At 44.6% G+C, this 26978-nt stretch overlaps 1 protein-coding gene across 2 annotated transcripts in view; it reads right to left on the bottom strand.

Moving 5' to 3' along the window:
* Nucleotides 1–26978, bottom strand: part of CATSPER4 (cation channel sperm associated 4) — a 43537-nt gene that overhangs the window by 10579 nt on the left and 5980 nt on the right. Inside the window, exons 3-14 of one of the 2 annotated variants that reach the window (XM_079986112.1) lie at nucleotides 23843–23986; nucleotides 22127–22228; nucleotides 20667–20764; nucleotides 19054–19174; nucleotides 18490–18623; nucleotides 15624–15816; nucleotides 13655–13869; nucleotides 12938–13100; nucleotides 11418–11495; nucleotides 9631–9681; nucleotides 7636–7680; nucleotides 5848–5892 (exon numbers count right to left, since the gene is read on the bottom strand). In XM_079986112.1, the coding sequence (XP_079842238.1) occupies nucleotides 5848–5892; nucleotides 7636–7680; nucleotides 9631–9681; nucleotides 11418–11495; nucleotides 12938–13100; nucleotides 13655–13869; nucleotides 15624–15816; nucleotides 18490–18623; nucleotides 19054–19174; nucleotides 20667–20764; nucleotides 22127–22228; nucleotides 23843–23986 (1389 nt within the window). The remainder of the gene's footprint in view (nucleotides 1–5847; nucleotides 5893–7635; nucleotides 7681–9630; nucleotides 9682–11417; nucleotides 11496–12937; nucleotides 13101–13654; nucleotides 13870–15623; nucleotides 15817–18489; nucleotides 18624–19053; nucleotides 19175–20666; nucleotides 20765–22126; nucleotides 22229–23842; nucleotides 23987–26978) is intronic. The other variant, XM_079986113.1, reaches the window with a different exon arrangement.

The following is a 26978-nucleotide window of genomic DNA, read 5'->3' as shown; positions in this document are numbered from 1 at the left end:
GAAGAATTTAAGATAGAGAAAGGAACACGACAAGGTTGCCCAATCTCTCCATTGCTTTTTATATCGGTCCTGGAGGTGCTTTTAAATATGATTAGAAGGGACCAAACAGTTAAAGGTATACAGGTTAGAGCCAAACAGTACAAACTGAAAGCATTTGCTGATGATTTGGTATTGACATTACAGGAGCCAGAATCTAGTACTAAAAGAGTACTGGAACTAATTCAAGAATTTGGCCAGGTAGCGGGTTTTAAGTTGAATAAGATGAAAACTAAGGTTTTAGAGAAAAACCTAACAGCGACTGAGAGAGAGAGGTTTCAGAAGGAGACAGGATTAACACTGGTTAAGAAAGTGAAATACCTAGGGGTGAACATGACTGCTAAGAATGTGAACTTATTTAAGGATAATTATGAAAAATGTTGGATGGAAGTGAAAAAGGATTTAGAAATATGGTCAAACCAGAAGCTATCATTGCTAGGCCGAATTGCTGCGATAAAGATGGATGTATTGCCAAGGATGTTGTTTTTGTTTCAAACATTGCAAATTTTGGATAAAATGGAGTGCTTCAAGAAGTGGCAGAGAGATATTTCTAGATTTGTCTGGCAGGGCAAGAAGCCTCGAATAAAATTTAAGATATTAACTGATGCTAAAGAAAGAGGTGGATTTGCCCTGCCGGACTTAAAACTTTATTATGAATCAGCCGCATTTTGTTGGCTGAGAGAATGGATGCTTCTTGAGAACACTGACATGTTGGACTTAGAAGGTTTTAACAATGTTTTTGGGTGGCATGCATATTTGTGGTATGATAAGGTCAAAGCACATAAAGCGTTTAAAAACCATATTGTCAGAAAAGCATTGTTTAATGTTTGGATAAGATATAAGGATTTGCTTGAAAATAAAACCCCAAGGTGGCTGTCACCAATGGAAGCGAAGGCTCAGAAAAAGCTCAATATGGAGGCCAAATGGCCGAAATATTGGGAAATTTTGGAACAAGAAGGAGACAGACTAAAATTGCAGAGTTTTGAAAAATTAAAAAATAGAGTGCGAGACTGGCTTCATTATTACCAGATAATGGAGGCATATAATTTGGACAAAAAAAATGGCTTCCAGGTGGAAAAATCAAAACTGGAAACAGAATTGCTAGATCCTAAAATTAAGAACTTGTCAAGAATGTATAACTTGCTGTTGAAATTGAATACTCAGGATGAAACGGTGAAATCTGTTATGATTAAATGGGCACAAGACGTTGGACATAATATTATGATGGCTGACTGGGAACAGTTATGGACCACAGGTATGAAATTCACGGCATGTAATGCCTTAAGAGAGAATATAATGAAAATGATATATAGGTGGTACATGACACCAGTCAAGCTTGCAAAAATCTATCATTTGCCCGATAATAAATGTTGGAAATGTAAAGAGACCGAAGGTACATTCTTTCACCTCTGGTGGATGTGCCCAAGGATTAAGACTTTCTGGGAGATGATCTATAATGAAATGAAAAAGGTATTTAAATATACCTTTCTGAAGAAACCAGAGGCCTTTCTCCTGGGCATGGGTGGCCAATTGGTGCCAAAGAAGGACAGAACTTTCTTTATGTACGCTACAACAGCAGCAAGAATACTTATTGCAAAGTACTGGAAGACACAAGAATTACCCACCCGGGAAGAATAGCAGATGAAGGTGATGGACTACATGGAACTGGCGGAAATGACTGGCAGAATCCGAGACCAGGGAGAAGAGTCGGTGGAGGAAGATTGGAAGAAATTTAAAGACTATTTACAGAAACATTGTAAAATTAACAACTGTTAGAAGGATGTTTGAATAATATTATATGATTTTAGCAGAAATGATATAAAGGATTTGGGAATAATTGACTGTTAATTGGTGAAAGGAAGAAAAGTAAAGTTACATTATATTAAGATAATTTACAGGATAAAAATTTTAAAAGAGGGAAAGGATTTGCTGAAATGGATAATTGACCTAGAATACAAAAAAGGGAGGTGTGAGGTGGTCAAGGAAATAAGCTAACGAAAGATACGTAATGAGGAGATTTGATATATTTTTCTTTCTGTTTTTGTTTTTGTTTAATGGATTTTATTTTTCTGTTTTCTTATATTGTGTTGTGTTGTTTTGTTTTTGTTTAATGTGGTATTTTTACTTTTTCTTTCTGTAACCTTTAAAATTTTAATAAATATTATTTAAAAAAAAAAAATAGAGATGCAGAGAGTTCAGATATGTTCAGCAATGTCTAGAGGGCCAAAGCTTTCCCACACCCGACGTCGTGTTATCTAAATGGTGAGAATTTGAAATTCATGTGAGGGGATGGAAATGTGACAAACGGGGTGCCTTTGTTTTTTGCTGAAGGCTTTTATTTATTTTACCTAGGGCATTTATTTTCCCCTTCATGGATCACTGCCTTGCCGTGGCGAAGGGGCTTGAAGAACTCAGAGAAGCTATGAACTATGCCGAGCAGGGCACCCAAGATGAACAGGTCATAGTGGAGAGTTTTGACCAAACGTGATCCACCTGGAGGAGTAACCGGCAAGCCACTCCAGTATCCCTGCCAAGAAAACTCCATGGACAAAGACAACAGGCATATAAAAGTTATGACGCTGGAAGATGAGCCCCTCAGGTCGGAAGGCGTCCAACATGCTACTGGGGAAGAGCGGAGGGCAAGTACAAGTAGATCCAGAGCTGATGAAGCGGCTGGGCCAAAGCCGAAAGGACGCTCAGTTGCGGATATGCCTGGAAGCGAAAGGAAAGTCCAATGCTGTAAAGAAAAATATTGCATAGGAACCTGGAATGTAAGAACCATGAACATGGGTAAGTTGGAGGTGGTCCAAAATGAGATGGCAAGAATAAATATTGACATCCTGGGCATCAGTGAACTAAAATGGACGGGAATGGGTGAATTCAGTTCGGATGACCATCATATCTACTACTGTGGGCAAGAAACCCGTAAAAGAAATGGAGTGGCCCTCATAGTCAACAAAAGAGTGGCAAAAGCTGTACTGGGATGCAATCTCAAAAATGATAGAATGATCTCGATACGAATCCAAGGCAGACCTTTTAACATCACAGTAATCCAAGTTTATGCACCAACTACTGGTGCTGAAGAAACTGAAATTGACCAATTCTATGAAGACTTGCAATACCTTATAGAAGTGACACCAAAGAAGGATGTTCTTCTCATTATAGGGGATTGGAATGCTAAAGTAGGGAGTCAAGAGATAAAAGGAACAACTGGCAAGTTTGGCTTTGGAGATCAAAACGAAGCAGGGCAAAGGCTAATAGAGTTCTGTCAAGAGAACAAGCTGGTCATCACAAACACGCTTTTCCAACAACACAAGAGACGACTCTACACATGGACATCACCAGATGGGCAGCATCGAAATCAGATTGATTATATTCTCTGCAGCCAAAGATGGAGAAGCTCTATACAGTCAGCAAAAACAAGACCTGGAGCTGACTGTGGCTCAGATCATCAGCTTCTTATAGCAAAATTCAAGCTTAAACTGAAGAAAGTAGGAAAAACCACTGGGCCGGTAAGATACAATCTAAGTCAAATCCCTTATGAATACACAGTGGAAGTGAGGAACAGGTTTAAGGATTTAGATTTGGTGGACAGAGTGCCTGAAGAACTATGGATGGAGGCTCGTAACATTATACAGGAGGCAGCAATGAAAACCATCCCAATGAAAAGGAAATGCAAGAAAGCAAAGTGGCTGTCCAGTGAGGCCTTACAAATAGCGGGGGAGAAAAGGCAAGCAAAATGCAAGGGAGATCGTGAAACATACAGGAAATTGAATGCAGATTTCCAAAGAATAGCAAGGAGAGACAAGAAGACCTTCTTAAACAAGCAATGCAAAGAAATAGAGGAAAGCAATAGAATGGGAAGAACCAGAGATCTGTTCAAGAAAATTGGAGATATGAAAGGAACATTTCGTACAAAGATTTCCATAATAAAGGACAAAAGTGGAAAGGACCTAACAGAAGCAGAAGACACCAAGAAGAGGTGGCAAGAATACACAGAGGAATTATACCAGAAAGAAACGGATGTCTCATATACCCCAGGTAGTGTGGTTGCTGACCTTGAGCCAGACATCCTGGAGAGTGAAGTTAAATGGGCCTTAGAAAGCACTGCAAATAACAAGGCCAGTGGAAGTGATGGTATTCCAGCTGAACTATTTAAAATTTTAAAAGATGATGCTGTTAAGGTGCTACACTCAATATGTCAGCAAGTTTGGAAAACTCAGCAGTGGCCAGAAGACTGGAGAAGATCAGTCTACATCCCAATCCCAAAGAAGGGCAGTGCCAAAGAATGCTCCAACTATCGCACAATTGCACTAATTTCTCACGCTAGCAAGGTTATGCTTAAAATTCTACAAGGAAGGCTCAAGCAGTATGTGGACCGAGAACTCCCAGAAGTGCAAGCTGGATTTAGAAGAGGCAGAGGAACCAGAGACCAAATTGCAAACATGTGCTGGATTATGGAGAAAGCTAGAGAGTTCCAGAAAGACATTTACTTCTGCTTCATTGACTATACAAAAGCCTTTGACTGTGTCGACCATGGCAAACTATGGCAAGTTCTTAAAGAAATGGGAGTGCCTGATCACCTCATCTGTCTCCTGAGAAATCTCTATGTGGGACAAGAAGCTACAGTTAGAACTGGATATGGAACAACTGACTGGTTCAAAATTGGGAAAGGAGTACAACAAGGCTGCATTTTGTCTCCCTGCTTATTTAACTTATATGCAGAATTCATCATGCGAAAGGCTGGGCTAGATGAATCCCTAGCCGGAATTAAGATTGCCGGAAGAAATATCAACAACCTCAGATATGCAGATGACACAACCTTGATGGCAGAAAGTGAGGAGGAATTAAAGAACCTTTTATTGAGGGTGAAAGAGGAGAGTGCAAAATATGGTCTGAAGCTCAACATCAAAAAAACGAAGATCATGGCTACTGGTCCCATCACCTCCTGGCAAATAGAAGGGGAAGAAATGGAGGCAGTGAGAGATTTTACTTTCTTGGGCTCCATGATCACTGCAGATGGTGACAGCAGCCACGAAATTAAAAGACGCCTGCTTCTTGGGAGAAGGGCAATGACAGGCCTAGACAGCATCTTGAGAAGTAGAGACATCACCTTGCCAACAAAGGTCCGTAAAAGTAAAGCTATGGTTTTCCCAGTAGTGATGTATGGAAGTGAGAGCTGGACCATAAAGAAGGCTGATCGCTGAAGAATTGATGCTTTTGAATTATGGTGCTGGAGGAGACTCTTGAGAGTCCCATGGACTGCAAGAAGATCAAACCTCTCCATTCTGAAGGAAATCAGCCCTGAGTGCTCACTGGAAGGACAGATTGTGAAGCTGAGGCTCCAGTACTTTGGCCACCTCATGAGAAGAGAAGACTCCCTGGAGAAGACCCTGATGTTGGGAAAGATGGAGGGCACAAGGAGAAGGGGGCGACAGAGGACGAGATGGTTGGATAGTGTTTTCGAGGTTACCAGCATGAGTCTGACCAAGCTGCGGGGGGCAGTGGAGGACAGGAGTGCCTGGCGTTCTCTGGTCCATGGGGTCACGAAGAGTCGGACACGACTAAACGACTAAACAACAACAACAACAAGGGCAGTATACAAAATTGTGATTCCCCGCCTCCCTTCCTCATCTACAGTCTGAGGTGACAAAGGACATTTCAAGCAGGACGTTGCGCCCTGGGTTTAATTAACAAAGCCAAACAGTTTTAAACTCCTCTTCATCAACTCATCCACATGCACTAAAAGGCTGCCAAGGGGGTAAATAATGAAAGTGGTATCTTCTGCAATATATGTTTCTACAGACTTACCAAAGTCTTCTGAGTACTTGGAACTTTTGATACAGATGGTCCTGGCTGGGGGTGTGGAGAAAAAGAGGAAGAGAAAAATGGAAAACCTAAATAAGGAAAACTGCGTAGGCAAAGGAAGCTCATTTTGGCTTCTCGTGTGAAGACAAAAACACACACCCCTCTTTTATTATTATGGCTTTAAGTTATATGCTTTTGATGTAACAACACCATTAAATTACAATAGGAAAACCACAAGCAAAACGTAAATGCACAATGTAAAAATGTAGTAAAAAAAAGAATCCAGTAAAAGGTTTTGCAAAACATTTCACACCCTTGTCTTAGCACACCATCTCTGATACGACGGTACATGCATGGGGGATTATAATGCCCAAAGTTAGATGTTGACATTCACATGTGACAGCTCTCTGATATGACAATCCAACATGTCATGAATATCCAAAACCATGGGGACATAGGGTGCTGCTGTATGCAGAATCAGACTCTCTGCATCTTACTCAGTATTGTCTGCACGACACAATTCTGCTCCCCCCCCCAATCTGTCCGTTTATTGCTCCGTTTCCCAGTCAGTACTGGCTGGTGCCCATTGGGACTGGTAGGGCAGAAGGCAGAGAAACCATTGGTCAGTGGAGCCAATCACAGGCAGAGCTACCCTCTGACCAGCTGTAAGTAAGAAGGCAGGCAGCTTCGTGGGGCAGTGCCCCTCTTTCCCTAATGGAGCAGCCCCCGCTTTCCCCAGATCTTCATCATCTGTAAAATGGGGGAGTTGCATCCAAAAGCTGAGGAAAGGCTCCTAGTCTATACCTCTTGGGCAAAGCTTGCCCAAGATGGACTGGTGACAGGCCAGAGGTTCTCCACCCCTGATACTGAGGGAAATCATATAGTAAGGGTGCGATCCAACACCCTCAATTCACTGCTCTGATTGAGGTAGAGGTTTCCCTCCACAGCCCCATGGACTAGTGTTGGTGTTTTCCCACTGGTGTGGAGTTTCTGGTTCTGCCTGCTGAAAGGGAGCAGAAGTACTGGGTGGAATAATAATAATAATAATAATAATAATTTATTATTTGTACCCCGCCCATCTAGCTGGGTTTCCCCAGCCACTCTGGGCGGCTTCCACAAAGACCAAAAATACACTACGATGTCACACATTAAAAACTTCCCTGAATAGGGCTGCCTTAAGGTGTCTTCTGAATGTCAGGTAGTTGTTTTTCTCTTTGACATCTGGTGGGAGGGCATTCCACAGGGCAGGTGCCACTACCAAGAAGGCCCTCTGCCTGGTTCCCTGTAGCTTCCCTTCTCGCAATGAGGGAACCGCCAGAAGGCCCTCGGCGCTGGACCTCAACATCCGGGCAGAACGATGGGGGTGGAGACGCTCCTTCAGGTATCCTGGGCCGAGGCCGTTTAGGGCTTTAAAGGTCAACACCAACACTTTGAATTGTGCTGGGAAACCTACTGGGAGCCAATGTAGGTCTTTCAAGACCGGTGTTATGTGGCCTCGGCTGCCGCCCCCAGTCACCTGGAAGTACTACCAGGGCAAGGGGTGTGTGTGAAGTACTGCTGGGAGACTTCACCCCATAGCTGGGCACTCCAGGAATAGGGATGACTATGGTGGGCTTGGATCCACTGGATCTCAAGATGACCAAAATGCCACCACATGATGGCACTGAGCTTGACTTGGTCCCTTCCCGGCCCTAAGCCAAACAGCTTAATATCCTGCTATGCCATTCACAGGCATGCACCAAAAAGGTGTCAACTGTACATCGTCTAACTGATACGTTTCTACAGCCTTACCAAACTCAACCGATGGATCGAAGATTTCGGTGGAGCCTCTGATGGCTACAGTGTGGCGGAGCAAAGAAGAGAAACACAAGGTATAAGGGAAAGTGTGCCGCCAAAGAAAACTTGTTTTGGCTCTGCCACAACCACTTTTTAAAGCCACCCCCAACCCATTACAATCAAGGAGTGTGTGGAGGGAAAAGCCTGGACCACACCAGCTGGCTCCACCCCGGCACACACCCCACCTGACAAGTGCTGGGGATGACCTACAAAGCCCTACATGGCTTGGGTCAAAGCTACCTGAAGGACTATACCTCTCTATAGGAGCCCACCTGGGTTTTGAGACCTTGCAGGGAGGCTTTTCTCTCAGCCCCGCCATCTTCACAGGAAAATTTGGCAACAATGCAAGGGCCTTCTTGGTGGTGGCTCCCAGAATGTGGAACTCCCTTCCATGGTAAGCTAGGCCCTCTCTGCTTTCCTTTCACTGGAAGGTCTTTGACCACCAACTGGCTGTTGTGGCAGTGTCTTGTGCAGATGGATGATGTTCTTAATTTTATGTTTGGAGGAGGAAGGTTTTTCTGTTCAATTTTTAATAGGGTTACTCTCTCTCTCTCTCTCTCTCTATATATATATATATATTCAAATTGTTTGCATTTAGTTATCTGTTTTGATTTATGCTGTGAGCCACCTTGGATCCTGCACTGGGAGAAAGGTGGGATATTGAATGAATGAATGAATGAATGACTAAAAGAGGAGCCTATGCATTTATAGCTGAACATGCTCCCCTTTAGACATTGTGTAGACATGTGGACATTGGTGTATGAGGCTGGCATGAATGTCCCAATTTTCCAGTCACACATTTTCCAAACACATAGACTGGGAACACCCTCCAAGAGGGTTACTGTATGTGGGAAGTAAGAATCAAGGCCAGGGATGTGGTTGAAGGAGCTGAGGTTTTCTGTTCTATTTCATTTATCCCTTTCTTGACATTTGCATGCCTCGGTCTGGTTCCTGTGCTCCGAGGTCATTGGAGGCTGTCTTTTAAACAGGGACTGTCTTACTCTTGGAGTGCAAGCCCTCTTTGGTCCTCAAAGCTCCATGTGAACGTAACCTCCAAAGTGGGGGGGACGGACAAGGGTGGAACCTCCAGCTTCTGTCACCGTTCTGATCACTCTGCACAATTTGTGAATCTTGTCAGAACCCATGGCAAAGGACAGGCAGCTGCTCTCCCATTGTGGGAGATGTTGCAATGTGTGATCACTTAACATAACCACAGTGCCCCTCCAGGGGGCAATAAAGGAGTATCATCAGAGAAGCATTTAAGATAAAGTGGAATGATGTGCCAATGATGCCGTATAAAAGGTCCATATAGTTAAAGCTATGGTTTTCCCAGTAGTGATGTATGGAAGTGAGAGCTGGACCATAAAGAAGGATGATGGCCGAAGAATTGATGCTTTTGAATTATGGTGCTGGAGGAGACTCTTGAGAGTCCCATGGACTGCAAGAAGAACAAACCTATTCATTCTGAAGGAAATCAGCCCTGAGTGCTCACTGGAAGGACAGATCATGAAGCTAAGGCTCCAATACTTTGGCCACCTCATGAGAAGAGAAGACTCCCTGGGAAAGACCCTGATGTTGGGAAAGATGGAGGGCACAAGAAGAAGGGGACGACAGAGAACGAGATGGTTGGATAGTGTTCGCGAAGCTACCAACATGAGTTTGACCAAACTGCGGGAGGCAGTGGAAGACAGGAGTGCCTGGCGTGCTCTGGTCCATGGGGTCACAAAGAGTCGGACATGACTAAACAACTAAACAACAACAATGCAGTGTTATTGCAGCAATGAAATGTTGCAGAAGACACCCACAAACACCCTCACTCCAGTCTAGAGGGGCCCTCAGCAAGCAGCTTGAAAACCCTCTCTGTCCCTCACAGGAACACATGGGAAAGCTGTATGTTGATATGAAGAATGAATGTTATAGCATCCACAGTATAGGTTTCTTAAGTCTTACCAAACTCAACCGATGAGCTTCAGGCTTTGGAGGTTTTGTTGCCTTCTCCACCTTGTTGGAGAAACAAGAAAAATACGAAACATGAGTAGGGAAAAGAGTGCAGCTGATGGAATATTATTTAAGCTTTATGCACCCTGACTAGCTTATTTGTGGGTGAGGGTGGGGGGCGGGGAGAGTTTTAAATGGTATCCAGAGATGACCAATTTATCCCAGCTTGGTGTTCTCCTCTTCCAGGGTCACTGTTTGTGCCTTGCCAGAAAAGAAGAAATGCCTTTTGAAAAAGAAGATAAATCTGCATCCATTTTCCACCTGTTGTTTTATTATTTGTTTCATAAAATGTGTACACCACTCAGTTGTAAAAAACGAACAAACAGCCCAAACCCCTCAAAGTGTTTTACAAAAAAACAAAACAGTAAAGTGAAGAAAAAATTACAACTCTCCTTTAAAACATAGAAAAGTTAAAATACTAAAGCAGATTAAAATTGCTTAAGTTTTCTAAGCATCTGAGTAAAGGTAAAGGGTAAAGGGACCCCTGACCATTAGGTCCAGTCGCTGATGACTCTGGGGTTGCGGCCCTCATCTCGCTTTACTGGCCGAGGGAGCTGGCGTACAGCTTCCAGGTCTTGTGGCCAGCATGACTAAGTCGCTTCTGGCGAATCAGAGCAGCGCACAAAAATGCCATTTACCTTCCCACCGGAGTGGTACCTATTTATTTACTTTCACTTTGATGTGCTTTTGAACTGCTAGGTTGGCAGGACCTGGGACCAAGCAAGGGGAGATCACCCCGTCGCAGGGATTCGAACCGCCGGCCTTCTGTCGGCAGGCTTGTCAAAAAAGGAATGTTTTTAGCAAGCACCAAAAAGAGTTGCACTAACTGCAGCTTCTGGATCAAGTGGCAGGAACTGGGATAGAGCAACACATCTGATTATATCAGTATTGTAATGAGTATTTTATGTATGTAGCTTAGAGGTTTCGATAATTAAGTGGTAAATAAATAAATAAATAAATAAATAAATAAATAAATAAAATAATAATATATATGTTGTGATTTCAAAGAATGTAAACCACTTAGAACATAACACGAAAAGGGAAATTAAGATGAGCCTGCTGGATCTGGCCAATGGGCCACCTAACGCAGGATCCTCTCCTCACAGTGACCGACCAGAGTGGGTGGTATATCAATAAATCGTCTGAAACTGATTTCAAGTTCAGATTGCAACGACTGTTTCAGAATGACAATATATCACCAGACAGAGCTTTAAAACAAAGCATTCATGCCCAGCCACTGCAAGAGGCAATTGCTGGGATTGCTGGGATTGCTGGGTTCGCCAGGGCAGACAGCCCAACCGGGAGATTGCTCTTCCTCCTTCCTCCCTCCCTCCACAGCCCCAGCCCTTGAGGTCATGTTATATCGGTATATCACAATGGTTAGCTTGTGATACATCACGATGTTGAAAACTGCCCAGCCCTAGATGCCGGTGTAAAACCTGCAAACAGGACCTGAGCTCAAGTGCCCTTTCCCCCGCTGTGGCGTCCAGCGACTGGCATTCAGAATATTACTGCCTCTGACAGAGGAAGCAGAGCATAGCCATCAAAGTTTGTCTCCATTGATAGCCTGGAACTATCAAATCCTCTTTTAACGCCATGTAATCTGGTGGCCATCATGGCCTCTTGCGAGGAGGAGGTAGGGATTTCATAGTCTAACTTTGCACTGTGTGCAGAAGTTCCCCTTGGACCTGTTTCTTCTGCGGTATGTAAGAAGGACCACAAGCTGCTGATCTACCTACCGGAGCCGCAGACTGCCGCCGTACTCTCATGGCAGCTGATTTCACCCCTCCCTTTTGGAATTCCACGTCTGGGCTCATCTGCCAGAGAAAGAAGGCAAAGAATGAGGGCAATCTTAAGAGAGAATTTTTTTGGTGTGTGTGTGTGTGTGTGTGTGTGTGTGTGTGTGTGTGTGTGTTGCTGGCTTGGGCCACAGAGGTCCAGAGTGGCCATGTCTAGACTGGGGACCCAGCACATGTGCCTGTGTCCATTTCAATGTGTAAAAGAGATGGAGGTGTTTGGTGAGCCAGAGCAGGAGCAAATGAGAGGTCTGTGCATAGGAGCCAACTCTTGAGGGGGTCTTTGGCTCCCCAAAATAAATTCTAGTCCAACCCCCTGCGATGCAGGAATCTTTTTTGCCCCATGTGGAGCTCAAACCCATGACCTTGAGATTTAGATTTAGATGCAGTTGGCTTCATACCACTTTAAACATCCATGGCTTCCCCCAGTGAATCCCCACAGAGCTACAATTCCCAGGGTTCCCTCGGAAGAGGGACTAGTTGTTAAATCGCTCAGGGGATTGTAATTCCATGAGAGGAATAAGTGTCTCTCCATATCCATGAGAATCTACAGCTCCCAGCATTATCTGGGGGAAGCCATGACTCTTTAAAGCAGTATGATACTGCTCTAGATGCAGAGTGCGAATGGGTTCAAAGAGTGTGGCATGTGGTCAGGCAGGCTGTCTGAAGCCCACTGAGTTTGAGGACAGGATTTCTACTACAGGGGAGGGGGACCTTCAGCCCATGAGCCAAATTCGGCCTGAAAGGCTGGCCAAAACAACAGGGTGCCAAATTTAAACAGTCCCAATTGTGCAAAGCGACAATTGGGAATGTGTTCTAAGCCATGCACTCCTGATAGCTCCTTGGTAGCAGCTCTTGCCTTCCACACTGTTTCTGTTCAGAGCGCATTCAAGCCCTACTGCTTTCTGATAGGCTTGAACCTACCTGTGCCGTGTGATGCCAGGAGATGGGCCTGTTGGCATAATGGCTCACCAGACAAAAGTGCTTCCCAGTCCCTTTCCAACAGTGCAAGACATACAACCTGTGCCTTTCTACTCCTCTAGGACTTTGGGCTTGCAAGCTCTGTTGTTTTTTTTATCAGTTTCCCGAGACCCACCACAGAGCCCAAGGCTGGCCCAAGACATTTTGGCACCTGAGGTGGACCACAAAATGGTGTCCTCTCCCCCCAGGGAAGAAGGGGTGAGTGAATATCTACATCAGGAACAAGGAGGGAGGGCATGAGTATCTACATTGAGATCTGCTGCTCCTGTGGATCCTGACACCTGAGGCAGTCACCTCACCTTGCCTTATGGGTGGGCTGGCCCTGAGAGGGCCTGATGGGAGTTGGAGCCCAATGACAAATGGAAGGCAACACCTTGGCTGCCCTTGAGCGAGCAGAATGACTTGGGATAGAAGTAATGTTGATTGATGTGGAATGACCTGCTCCCCGCATTGCCTTCAAAGGCATGAAAAATCAACCATACCTTTTCCAGGCTAAACATTGCACTGAGAACATCGCCACCCTTTGGTTGCATGGGATCCGCATTAAGCATACTCTCCGAGATGTTAGATCCACGGATGTTTCGCAGAACCACCTCTTGCTCCTGATCTACATTGAATTTGATGGACCTCACTTCATCGACTATTCTGTGGAGAGTAACCACAGAAGAAAGAATGCTGGAGACTTGCTTCATCCATCAAAGATGTGCACCTGGCACCTTCACTATAGTTTCAATTCTATGCTGAAGACATATCTCTTTACCTTGGCCTTTGACACCTGAGATATGTGTGACCAATAGCAGCTCCTGGGGGGCGGGGAAGGGGAGGCCAGGGAAGCAGTTAGGGAGGAATTTAAAAGCCTCCCTCCCTCTGCTGCACTCCTGGTCCAGTTTGCTCCACCCACTTTAGCTGCTTTTAAGAAAAAGAAAAAAGTAACAGGATCACAAATTTCCCCGGGACGGGTCATAGCTCAAGAGGAAAGGTCAATGGGGTGTCTTCCAGATGCTGCTGAACTACAACTCCAATAATCCTGGACCACTGACGCTGCTTGCTGGGTTTGCTAGGAGTTGGAGTCCAACAAACACCTGGAGGCCACCAGGTTGCCTTACTCTGGCTTTGGGGATGGGGTCAAGTCAGCTCTTCCAGTTAGGAAGTGACATTTGAGGTGCTTCTCAAGCTTCAGGAGAACAGGCAAGACTTACTGGTCAATCTCATCCCGGATCACCCGGTATGCCTTCAGGTTCTCATGGATTGCTTCCAGGACAACGCAGAGTTCTTCGCAGGTGCCTTCATTCAGGTTGCCCAAGTTTCCAAGGCTAAGCAAATTCTGGTGGTGCACCATGGGTGTAGCACGCATGACCTCTCTTACATGCAGAGGTTCTTGATGACTTGGTTCAACATCATCATCACTGCCTTCCTGCTCAAGGAGGAATATAGTTAGGTTCCTGTATTTGTTCCAGTGTCATAAAATGACAGGCGCCACCCCAATCCAATGAGCTTTTATTCCTGTTGTCTCCCTGGATTGAAATACATTTTTTTAAACTCCATTCAATATTCCATCTTTCCTCCAAGAAGCTCAAAGTGGCATATGTGTTCTCTGTTTCCCCATTTTTATTTTCACAACAACCCTATTAATTAGAGTCAGACTAAGAGGCACTGGATGGTCCAAGGTCACTCAGGGAGTTTCCTGGCTGAGTGAGGATGTGAAGCCTGATTATTAATTAATTTTTATTAATTTATTATTTATACCCCACCCATTTGGCTGGGATTCCCCAGCCACTCTGGGCGGCTTCCAACAAAATATTAAAATACAGTAATGCATCAAACATTAAAAGCTTCCCTAAACAGGGCTGCCTTCAATGTCTTCTAAAAGTCTGGTAGTTGTTCTTCTCTTTGACATCTGATGGGAGGGCATTCCACAGGGCGGGTGCCACTCTGCCTGGTTCCCTGTAACTTGGCTTCTCGCCGTGAGGGAACTGCCAGAAGGCCCTCAGCACTGGACGTCAGTGTCAGGGCAGAACGGTGGGGGTGGAGACGCTCCTTCAGGTATACTGGACCGAGGCTGTTTAGGGCTTTAAAGGTTATCACCAACACTTTGAATTGTGCTCGAAAACATACTGGGAGCCAATGTAGGTCTTTCAAGACCGGTCTTGGTGGCCACTCCCAGTCACCAGTCTAGCTGCCGCATTCTGGATTAGTTCTAGTTTCCGGGTCACCTTCAAAGGTAGCCCCACATACTGCCTTGCAGTAGTCCAAGCAAGAGATAACTAGAGCATGCACCACTCTGGCGAGATAGTCTGCGGGCAGGTAGGGTCTCAGCCTGAATACCAGATGGAGCTGGTAAACAGCTGCCCTGGACACAGAGTGAGGCTGTGAACCTGATCTCCCAGGTCCTAATCTGATACTTTAACCTCTACACCACGTTGGCTGACAGCCATGAGAATCACACCCAGAATCTTGGAACCCTGAGGAGGGAACAACCATATAGCTCAGTGGTAAAGTCTTCCTCCTTAGGGTTTCCATCAAAGAATTCCACAGGACTGATTGCAAATATTTTTTAAATGGTTCAGACAATATAACTGTGTCTGTTTTATTGATGTTGAAGGGCAAACTGAATAAAGCTGAGAGTTGGGATAGGGCTGAAATTCAGTTCACATGAAAGTTGAAACTAAGTAGTTCTCACTTTCCAAAAGAATATGCAAGCCAAAACATAGCCAACTCTTCAAAACTCACACTTCTCTGAATTTTTCAATGTACTTTTCTGGTCGAGTAATGTGTACAAAAATGCATCTTTGTGGGGAAAGTGGCCTACAAATGGATATATTAGTGAAAATAACATGTTTTACATTGGGGGAAGTGGCTAGGGAAAACTGTGTATGTTGGGCAAAATTGCATACAAAAAAAGTCTATAGTAGGCAGACAAAAAAGTCTATGTTAAACAAAATTGCATACCAAAATTTCTATATTGCAAAAAAAGCAAAATGTGTATACATGCAAAAAAAAGCATACAAAAAAATCAATATTAAACAAAATTCCATGCCAAAATGGGTATACTGTATTAGTAAAATGCTGGTAAATGAGGCCTTTTTACTTTTTTAGGCTCCTAAATGGCATCTTTCTGTGCCAATTTCACACCTGGCTTCCCTCTCCAGCCCTTGAATTAATACTCACATCCATTACAGCGTCGGTCGTACTGACAAGGATATGAGCTTCCAACTGCTTCTTCTCTTTGTATTCGCTTACAGACCGTTCTAGGTTCGTCGTCACCACAGCCACAAGCAGATTTGCAAAGATGAAGGCCCCAAATGTGATGAAGATGAAAAAATAGAGAGCCCCGCCTATCTCCAAAGCAAGACCTTCCTTTCTGTAAAGGAAAGAAGGAATGCCATTGTTCAGTTGTGGGTGAACATATCATACGACACAGCTATTCTTCAAACAGCTCTTGTTTATTCACAGGCCAGAACAGAACTGAACTGAAGGGTTCAGCCAGCCTGCTTATATAGAGCTCCACCAGAACGCAACAGTAACCATTTTCTGTAACCATCCAATCACTGAACGTCACTTTCAATCCCTTATTTGCATATGTGGACCTGAGTGAAAACTATCTACAGTATCCCTGTGCTGGCCCAGGGTGAGAACTTCAGTACATAACAGTCATCACCAAAGCGGGTGGGCGGGAACCCTTTGCCACTACTCTGAGGATAGGGCCATGGCTCCCATATCCTTTTCTCTGTAGGCCAGGGATGGGGACCTTGCAGGCCCTCCAGATATTGTTAGACTATCATCCCATGACTACTGGCCATGCTGGCTGGGGCTGAGGAGATTTGGAGTCCAGTAGTGTCTGGGGGGGGGCACCAGGCTCCTCATTCCTGATCTAGGGCTCTGATGTCAGTCTGAAGGCTCATCCAGACTAATTTTCCTCTGCGATTCCTAGGCGCAGGTCTGTACTTTTCCGATCTGCACCCAAGAGCTTCGCCCACCTCCCCTACTTCCCAGTGAAGACCAGCTCTTCAACATTCTCGGCAATCCATGGGGAACCCCAACTGCTGTTTGTTCTGATTCAGCATTAAAGAGCAGCTTTTCCTGGGGAAAGCAGTGGGACAAAAGGAGAGAAGAGCACTTCGGCATGGACCAGGAAAGCACAGACTTGTGCCTAGAAAGCATGGGGCAAAAGGTCAGTGTGGATGAGCCTGGGACCAGCCCTCTACTATTCATCAAATCAATTTTATACTTCTTTTTCTAACACTAAAAAAGGAAAGTCCCTCCAAAAAAATGCAGCAATTTACATAAAAGAACAAAATCAAGTCAAATGGCCGTCAAGTAACAAAAGCAAATACTTTAAAAGTTTTAAAAACTTTAAAATCAAAAGAAGCAGAGTTAAGGCCTTCAGTCATCTCTTAATGAACATCAAAGCCACCCAGGAGGAGAATGTTTTCACTGCCAGCCTAAATGTCATCTGGGATGCGTTTAGAATGGCCTAGTGAAGAAAAGAAGGCAGGTCTCCTGCCCCTTTAAGTTGCTGAGAAGAGTGAATTTCAGCATATATAGCTTGTTATTAAATGTGCAAAAGCCCTGTCCCTCTTTTGCAACTAACCACCGTCAATGAGGGTTAGGGGTACCAACTTGAATAAAATATGGGGGGAGGCAGGTAAGCCCCACCCCACATAACTGATCACATGACACAGTGCACACACACCATTGGAACAGCAATGCTCATCAACTTGGGGGAAGGTGGCCCCCTCATATATTTCATTGTATTCTAATATATTATTCTAATATATTATATTATATTAGAATACAATATTAGAATACAATAAAATACATGAGGGGACCACCTCAAATATAATATACAGTCATACCTTGGATCCTGAACGCCTTGCAACTCAAATGTTTTGGCTCCTGAACGCCACAAACCCAGAAGTGAGTGTTCCGGTTTGCAAACCTTCTTTGGAACCCGAACGTCCAACAGGGCTTCCATGGCTTCCGATTGGCTGCAGGAAGCTCCTGCAGACAATTGGAAGCTGCGCCTTGGTTGTCGAATGTTTTTGGAAGTCGAACAAACTTCTGGAATTGATTCCGATCAAGAACCAAGGTACAACTGTATTTATATATTTATATAGTATACAATATATAATATTATAATATAAAGTATTATAATATTTTATCATAGGAATTGACTCCTATGATGAGGGCAAAAACCTGGCTTATACAATCCATGATCACCATTATTTGCCATGTGAGGCCACTGCCCCACTTTATCTAACGATAGGGCCAGTCCTGGTTGGACTAACCTAGTCTGGGTCCCACCTGCTGGCTTCTTCTAGGATTTCTTCTGATTTTACTGGATCGTAGGGGACAGTAAGCTTGAGGAAGGGCTTGGTAGAATGGCACCTGCTCTGTACACAGAAGGTCTTGGGTTCAATTTCTGACATTACCAGGTAAAGCTGCAAATCCTCCCTGCCTGAATCCCTGAAGAACTGCTTCAGCATAGACTATGCTGAGCCTAACATGGCAGCAACTCAGAACATCATTTATTGGCATGATGCCCCTCCTCTCATTTGGAATGAAGAACCAGTTGTTGGCATCTGCCTGTCTCGAGAGACAGCAGGAGTGTGCACCATCAGAAGTAGAGTTAAACTGTTGGAGATTCACAGCACCTGCTGTGGCTGTAGAGACCAAAATGGGAGATGCATGTTTCACTGCAGCTGGGGAAGTTGCAGGCATCTGGTTTCACTACTTCCTCTTGTTTGGAATAATAATAATAATAATAATAATAATAATAATAATAATACCCCGCCCTTCTGGCTGAATTTCCCCAGCCACTCTGGGCGGCTCCCAATCGAGTGTTAAAAACAATACAGCACTAAATATTAAAAATTTCCCTAAACAGGGCTGCCTTCAGATGCCTTCTAAAAATAAGATAGCTGCTTATTTCCTTGACATCTGATGAGAGGGCGTTCCACAGGGCGGGTGCCACTACCGAGAAGACCAGTGACCCTTGTTCATTGTGGCTGAGCATGGTTTGCAAGCTACTCACTCAAAGTCGTCATATATGTTAATCCACCCATCCTGCGTTATGCAGATGAACAGGGAGTACAAAGCAGTCCCCATATTCCCAAAATGCGTTGGGACCGTGCTTCCAAAGAGGGTAACACCAAACACAGAGAAGACCTGCAAAAGGACAAAGCAACGGTGATGCAAAAATAAGGAAGGTTTCCGGGTTTTATTTGCACTAACATATGCATTTTTAGGCACACTTTACCCTAGCACTGGCATTTTTGTACACATTCCTCTGCTGGTGAGCCGCACTGAAAAACTCAGAAAAATGCAACTTTCGAAGTTGCCTTTGTTTCAGTTTGCATATTGTTTTGCAAAGTGTAAATTGGTTCGGGTCAACTTCAAAGCAAACAGAACTGGTTTTATCCTTCATTCCTACATCATACATATGCCTGGATTGCCAAAATGAAAAAGAAAAGACAGCGGTGAAAGAACAAAATGAAGGAGCACTGAGTGGGTGCAGGAAGATGTAGGAGACAGAAGGGATCTCAGTTCATTCCCGTGCACCGCAACCTGACTTAAGAGGAATTTGACAGCATCTCACCAGCATGATGGCAAAAAGCAGGATCATGATGTTAGCCATGTCAGGAATGGACTGCAGGATCACCTGGATCATCCGTGCCAGACCAGTCACCATGGTGCAAACATGCATCAGTCTCATGACTCTGGAAAGCAGAGGAATAATAATAATGTGCTTGCATTTAAAGCTCAGGGGCAGAGCACACAGATTGCATGCAGGACAGAAGAAGAAGAAGAAGAAGAAGAAGAAGAAGAAGAAGAAGAAGAAGAAGAAGAAGAAGAAGAAGAAGAAGAAGAAGAATTTATTATTTATACCCCACCATCCAGCTGGGTTTCCTCAGCCACTCTGGGCGGCTCCCAACAGAATAGAAAAAATACAATAAAACATCAAATATTAAAAACTTCCCTAAACAGGGCTGCCTTCAGGTGTCTTCTAAAAGTCAGATAGTTGTTTATTTCTGTGACATCTGATGGGAGGGCGTTCCACAGGGTGAGCGTCACAACCAAGGCCCTCTGCCTAGTTCCCTGTAACCTCACTTCTTGCAGTGAGAGAACCACCAGAAGGCCCTTGGAGCTGGACCTCAGTGTCCGGGCTGAATGATAGGGGTGGAGATGCTCCTTCAGGTATACTGAGCCGAGACCGTCCAGGGCTTTAAATGTCAGCCCCAACACTTTGAATTGCTCGGAAACGTACATCTCACTATTCACTTGCTCAGAAGTGATGTAAGAACAGAAGCAGAGCCTGCTGGATCAGGCCAATGACCCATTGAGTCCAACAGCCCCTTCTCACTATGGGAAATCCCTAGATGAAGAGCTAAATTAAGTGTTAGGCCAAATCATCTGACAAACCTGGATCCTCTCTCTACCATGTGCAGAGACCTCATGAGAGAGGATGAATGGAGCATGCAGCCCACATTTTCTCAGTGGCAGTTTCCCATTTGTGCCCTGCCTGGTAAGGCGCATCTGTCTCCCTCATGATTAACATTCAGTAGAAATTGAAAAGCTCCCCTGTTCACCCAGGTGCTTGAAGGCTGAGCAAAAAACTATTCCCTGTAACCTTGAAATCATGGGACATGAGTAGGCATGTGGAAGAACTCTGCCCAAAATGGAAACAGGAGCAGGAACTGCTGGTGTTCGATTATTCATCCCATTGTCCAAAACAGAACTCAATTTGGTGAATGCATTTCACCAAATTTTGGCATTTGCTGCTGTGGCTTCCAATCCGTTACCCTCCCTGCCATTTCTGCTGCATTTATCTGGCACTGAAAATGTCTGAGGCAGAATAATATAATGACAATGCAAGTTACAGAAGCTCAGGACAGTGAGGAGCAAGATGCATAACGTTGTTTTTAGCACAATATGAACTGCAGCAGAAAAGAAACGGAGCTGTTTGCAATGACAACAGGGCAGAACAGAAAACGAAGGTTCCTTCTTACATCTCAAGCTACAAGGATGTATGATTGATTTTAAACATGTTTAGATGTTTATTTTTATTTCTAAAAATATTGTTCTGCTGCTCCCCCCCTTTTTTTGTTGCTCTGGGCTCCTTTAGGAGTATAACAACAACAACAGCAACAGCAGCAGCAGCAACAACACCTCCCACGAATTTTGGGAACAAAGACAGCCCTCCATTCCTACCTGAGCATGTGGACAATTGTTCTGTCATTCAGTGCGGTAAAGATCAGGCCAAGGAACAGAAGCAGCATAATGAAAAAATTTATTATGTTCCAGCCATCCTGAGTTAAGAAACAGGGAACAATGAATTGTCATATGGAAGATCTCAAAGGAATGTATTTATTTTAATTCCCACATTTATATCCTATCTGTTATGGACTGGTTGGATGCAGAGGAATGGTGGAGGGAACCAGCTGGGGAACCCCTTAGGGAAGAAGGTTCAGAGCCCGGCGAGTGGCGGCGGGACAACAATGAGTGCTCAGAAGGAGAAGAGGGAGAAGATTGAGAAGAAGAGGTGTTGGAAGCTGGAGAGGTGACAGGGCTTAGTGAGCTGGGAGAGTCTGTGGCAGAGAGCAGTCAAGAAACAGGCAGAAGCTGAAGCAGGAGAGTAGGATGTGGGAGGCCAATAGGCAGAGATGAGTCAGGCTGGCAAAGAGTCAGGGGTGTCTCCCTCGCCTACTAAGGCGAAAACCCCTCCCCCCCCATTTCTCCCAGAACCGGAAGGGGCATGGAAAGGGTGGAGGAGAGATTGGCTGCATGTAGCTGCTGTTTCTGATTGCTTGGAAAAAGTCTTGGCAACTGATTTTCGTGGAGGAAGACCATCGGGAATGAGCTGCTCTGCTCATTAGGCCCAACACTCAATCAAATCTGTTAATAAAGAATTTACTCTATCTTTGAACTGTGTTATTACTGGCCAGCACACTCCTGTGATACCAGTCTTCCTTGAAGAACCTCAGGATGATGTTGGGCATAGGGGTGGGATAATATGTCGATTTATCTCAAATTGTCATTTCCCCCATCTTAAGTTCAGCTCTCCACATTTCTGCATCAGTTTGTGATTATTATTTTTTAAGTCAGTGTGAAATTCGCCAGCATTTTAGTACAAATTTCTCTTAATACACACATCTTATATGTAGTTTTGCAATTTCCCCTATTATTTTAAATGCATTTAAATGCATTTTAAATGCATCTAATATACAGTATGCATTTTTCTGCACGCCTTAGCATAGTGTATACAGCCATAGTGTGGTGTAGTGGTTAGAGTGCTGGACTAGGACCTGGGAGACCAGGGTTCATATCACCTCTTATGTGCCCTTTTTCTAAACTAAAAAGTTCTAAACATTGAGACCATTCTTTGTAGGGGAGTCCCCTTGATCATTTTGGTTGCCCTTTCCTGAAACTTTTTCCCAAACTCACAATATCCTTTTTCAGGTGAGGCGACCAGAACAGTACCCCAAACATGGTTGCATCATAGATCTGCACAATGGCATTATGGTGTCAGCCATTTTGTTTTCCTTTCCTAAGGATCCCTAGCATGGAATTTGCCTTTTCCCGCAGCTACCACACCCTATTTTCTCTTGAGAGTAACTAAGCGCCCGCAGACAAAGCTGATCTATGCACTGAGGCAGGTGCCCTGTTCTCACCTTCCAGTATAAGGAGAAGCCATAGTACCAGTTGAGGATTACTTCGCAGAAAAGGAGAGACATGACAATCATATCTATGGCTGAGAAGAACCCAAAGTATTTCTACAGTAGAGGAAGGAAAGAACAAAGTTGGCAGTCTCCCTAGATTAATATTAATAAATAATTTATATTGTGCCCATCTGGCTGTGGGTGGCTTGCAACATATAAAACACAACAAAACATCAAGCATTAAAAAACAAGATATCCTATACAAGCAACAAACCAATCAATAAAAACCACCACCAACAACAACAACGACCAGTTTACAGTTACAGTTGTACCTTGGTTTTTGAATTTAATCCTTTCCAGGAGTCCGTTCGACTTCCAGAACAGTTCGAAAACCAAGACGTGGCTTCTGATTGGCTGCAGGAGCATCCTGCAGCCAATCAGAAGCTGCACTGGATGTTCGGCTTCCAAAAATTGTTCGAAAACCGGAACAATCACTTCTGGGTTTTGATCATTTGGGAGCTGAAACATTCAAGTTCAAAGGCTTCTGAAGTTCCACTGTATATTCAAAATAAAGTAACTGCCAATCCCAACTAAGCATTTAACCAACACCAATCTGACAAAAATGGAACAGAGGAACCAAAATTATAACCGTTTAAAACATTTGAAAACATTTTTAGCCACTTACCCCAACCCATGAGCCTCTTTTAGCTATTCAGAGTGAGTCTGGGCCCCTAGGCCAGGTGAAAATGGGCCTTGAAGCAGGTAGCAGCAGCAGATATGCATTTTCCTTTTCATGTTTCTCATTCTCACTGTGAAGTGTATGGTGCAGGACCCTGTACTGTATGCTGTTAAAGAACTCTGGGAATTGTAGCTCTGGGAGGTGAATAGGCATCTCCTGACAATTCTCAGAAGCCCCCATGACAATCTACGTTTCCCAGGATGCTTTGGGGGAAGCCATACGGGGGAAGCCATACATGTTTAAAGGGATGCGGGTGGCACTGTGGGTTAAACCACAGAGCCTAGGACTTGCCGATCAGAAGGTTGGCGGTTCGAATCCCTGCGACGTGGTGAGCTCCTGTTGCTCAGTCCCTGCTCCTGCCAACCTAGCAGTTCAAAAGCACATCAAAGTGCAAGTAGATAAATAGGTACCACTCTGGCGGGAAGGTAAACGGCATTTCCATGCGCTGCTCTGGTTTGCCAGAAGCGGCTTAGTCATGCTGGCCACATGACCCGGAAGCTGTACACCGGCTCCCTTGGCCAATAAAGCGAGATGAGCGCCGCAACCCCAGAGTCGGCCACGACTGGACCTAAGGATCCAGTCTTTACCTTTACCTTTATACATGTTTAAAGTGGCATGAGACTGCTTTAAACGTAGAGTGCTAATAGGGGGCTCTGTTAATTGCAATGGGTCTACTCTGAGGAAGCCATAGTTGGATGCAACTCATACAGTCCACTGGTACCCGGTCAACAGAGGAGGGTTCAGGAACCTGTGACCTTGCAGACATTATTTGATTCCCGCTCCCATCAGTCGCAACCAGCTTAGCCCATGGTGAGGGATGATGGGAGTTGTAGTCCAGCAATATCTGGAGGGCAACAGGTTCCCTACCAATGAACTAGAGAGTCAAAGGGATAACAAAGAGGGAATAAGGCTGAGTCAATGGTGTGCTGTGCCCATTTAACACTCGGTGGTCCTTTGGCCCTGCCCTGGATTGGTGTGTCAAAGCTCACCTCTTCTAACGTTGGCTCTGTTCGCACAGCAATAGTGATGGCATTGAGGATGATGAAGCTGGCCAGTAGCAGCCTGAAGGCTGGATGATGGAGGAATGTCCCCATGCATGTTTTTGAGATAAACTCTTCCACGTCCCAGTCATCCTGTTGGCGGAAAGAGCAGAATTGTGGGGGTGTCAGTCAGGCTGGGCAGAGGAACTCAGAACATAGGAACGGCACCTTCCCGTCTCTCTCTGCCTGATTCTGTCTTTCTCTGTAGCATGGTCCCTTCTGAATTTATCACTACACTACTGATGGAGAGTCTGGTGATGGGCCTCAGATCAGAGGTGATCATGCAGGGAGATACAAAGGTGGCCATTTTGGAGACAGCGGGTGGAGCTGTGGCTATTCCTGAGATGGTGGAGACAGAAGGTCGGCGATACTACAGCACAGGTGGAGGCTACAGCAGTTCCTGGGAAGGCAAGACCTTAGGAGACTCTTCAAGAGCCGATTATGACAACTGAGCTCGCACCAAGTAGAACTTCGCCCTGAATCAAGATTTGTCCTAATGGCTACATTTACAAACAAAACAGAAACCCTGGAGCGTCAGTGAATCTTGTTTAGTTACCTACATGGATCTTCTTCGCCTATGTAGCCTTTGTCGCTTGTAGCCTGAAAGCTTCCTCTGCAGAGCCAGTGTGGTGTAAAGGTTAGAGTGCTGGGCTCTGACCTGGAAGCCCAGGGTTCAAATCCATACTCTGCCACGACGCTCACTGGGTTGACCTTGGGCCAACCACTGCCTCGCAGCCTAACTTACTTCACAGGGTTTCTGTGAGGATAAAATGGGAAAGGAAAACCATGGCCTGCCACTTTGAGCTCCTTGGAGGAAAAGGAGGTTTATAAGTGTAATAAATAAATAAACAAACGAGAAAGGTGGTCTGCTTAGATTTTGCTCAAAAGTTGCTTTGTTCAAGAGTGGTTTTAAAGCATTTTTGAAAAGTTTTATTTGCCTCACCCTTTCAGTCCAAGGTTTGTTTGTTTTTAACTTGTTTTGTTTTTAACTTGACGTATTGGGCCCAACAACAGCTAGAAGCTGAGCAAACCTTTTTTTTAAAAAAAAAAAAATTAAAACAAAATAGTGCAATGCACTTAAGAGCTGCATAAAGAAGATCTCTTCTTTATTGTATTTATTTATTTAGAGAGTTCCACAAATCTTATGTACATAAATGAACATATTTCAAGCCTAATATTTCTCAGATTTGTGTTACAATAATTTACAAAGTATGACCACCCAATCAACCAAGTTCTCATTACAGTGGTACCTTGGTTCTTGAATGGTTTAGTTGTTGAACAAATTGGCTCCTGAACGCTGCAAACCCGGAAGTAAGTGTTCTGGTTTGTGAACGTTTTTCGGAAGCCGAATGTCCGACATGGCTTCTGTTTGAGTGCAGGAAGCTCCTGCAGCCAACAGAAAGCTGCGCCTTGGTTTTTGAATGGTTTCGGGAGTTCAAGAACCAAGGTACTACTGTATAGACCATGTCATTACTCTGATGGACTGACTCAGCCTCTCCATTTCCGTTGATTCAAGGTTATTCAGTAGCCATCCCATATAGATGCGACATGAGGGCATTTCCATTTTCTCACCCATACTACTCTGGTTTCAATAAGACTTTTTTTTTTTTTAAAGGTATCTGTTCTGCAGACACATTGTCCTCAATCCAATTAAATATTATCAACATTGGGAAAAGTCTAATATTTGCTCCTATCATCAATGTAATCTGCTGCACAATATGTCTCCCAGAATAATAGGCATGTTGACAAGAGTTTAGCTCTTAACACGGCAAGGGAAGGCAACAGAACCACCTTGGTATTAGCAAAAGAGTTAAATGATTCCAGCTGGTCTAGTAAAAAAGGAGATTTTACTGTAAAGCAAAGCCAGAGATCAAACCAAGTGGTCCTTGAAAAGGTTTGTTTATATCCTTTATTTTCTTTTTTTTACACTGGAGGAAACATGCATGACTCAACCGACATTGCATTTGAAGATGATCGGGGGGTTCCTGCACTGAGTTTCTGGTTTTACGAAGCCTATTAAAATCCCACAATGGCTGTGCAATACCTCCAGTATCTGAGTCAGCATGTCTATGAATGCTGGGGAACACCAGCTCATGTCCTGCTTGTAAGCTTCCCATGGACATCTGCTTGGCCCATGGCCAGCCCTGCAATGAGGCAGAGTGAGGCAGCAGAGCAGCCTCAGGTGGCAGATTCTGATGTCTGTGCAGTGTCCAGAGCTGTAGTGCTATGTACCCCCTAGGCTAGACTTCTGCCCTCAACTGCAGTAGAAGGCACTGCTCTTCCCCACTATTGGAGTAATAGTCAGCTACCAAGCCAGTTGAGGGATGTGGGTGGCGCTGTGGGTTAAACCACTGAGCCTCTTGGGCTTGCCGATCGAAAGGTTGGCAGTTCAAATCCCCGTGACGGGGTGAGCTCCTGTTGTTCGGTCCCAGCTCCTGCCAACCTAGCAGTTTGAAAGCACACAGTGCAAGTAGATAAATAGGTACCACTCTGGTGGGAAGGTAAACAGCGTTTCTGTGCGCTGGTCTGGTTTCGCCAGAAGTGACTTAGTCATGCTGGCCACATGACCCGGAAAAACTGTCTGCAGAAGTGGACAAACGCCAGCTCCCTCGGCCTGTAAAGCGAGATGAGCGCCACAACCCCAGAGTCGTTTGTGACTGGACTTAATTGTCAGGGGTCCCTTTACCTTTTACCAACCCAGTTGGCTTCTGTCTGTGCCTTGGGGAAGGGAACCACCTTTTATTTCACCTCAAGCAGCAAAACATCTGGAGCCGACTCTGGCTTGGTCACTGTAAGTATTTGTACTGTATTCATTAGAAAATGTATTTTACAAAGAATAAATTGTGCCAGGGGAAAGAAAACCAATGCAATGCAATGCAATGCAACATCTTGTGACTCCAACTAAGGTCACAGAAACACTGAATCATTGCCTTGACAGTTTGTTAACTCCCTTTAAAAGTGAGCATGTGTGTGTCTTAGGTAGGCGTGGGAATTGGAGGAAGGCTGGTTGTTTCCCCGTTTCGCCAATGTTTTGCTGAGTGTGAAGTCGTTGTGTCTGGAGGAGTTGGTGAGGACAGAAGAGCTA

The sequence above is a fragment of the Podarcis cretensis genome (genome assembly GCF_951804945.1).
Source record: "Podarcis cretensis genome assembly, chromosome: 8".
NCBI lineage: Eukaryota > Metazoa > Chordata > Lepidosauria > Squamata > Lacertidae > Podarcis > Podarcis cretensis.
This window is presented reverse-complemented; position numbering and strand designations above follow the sequence as displayed.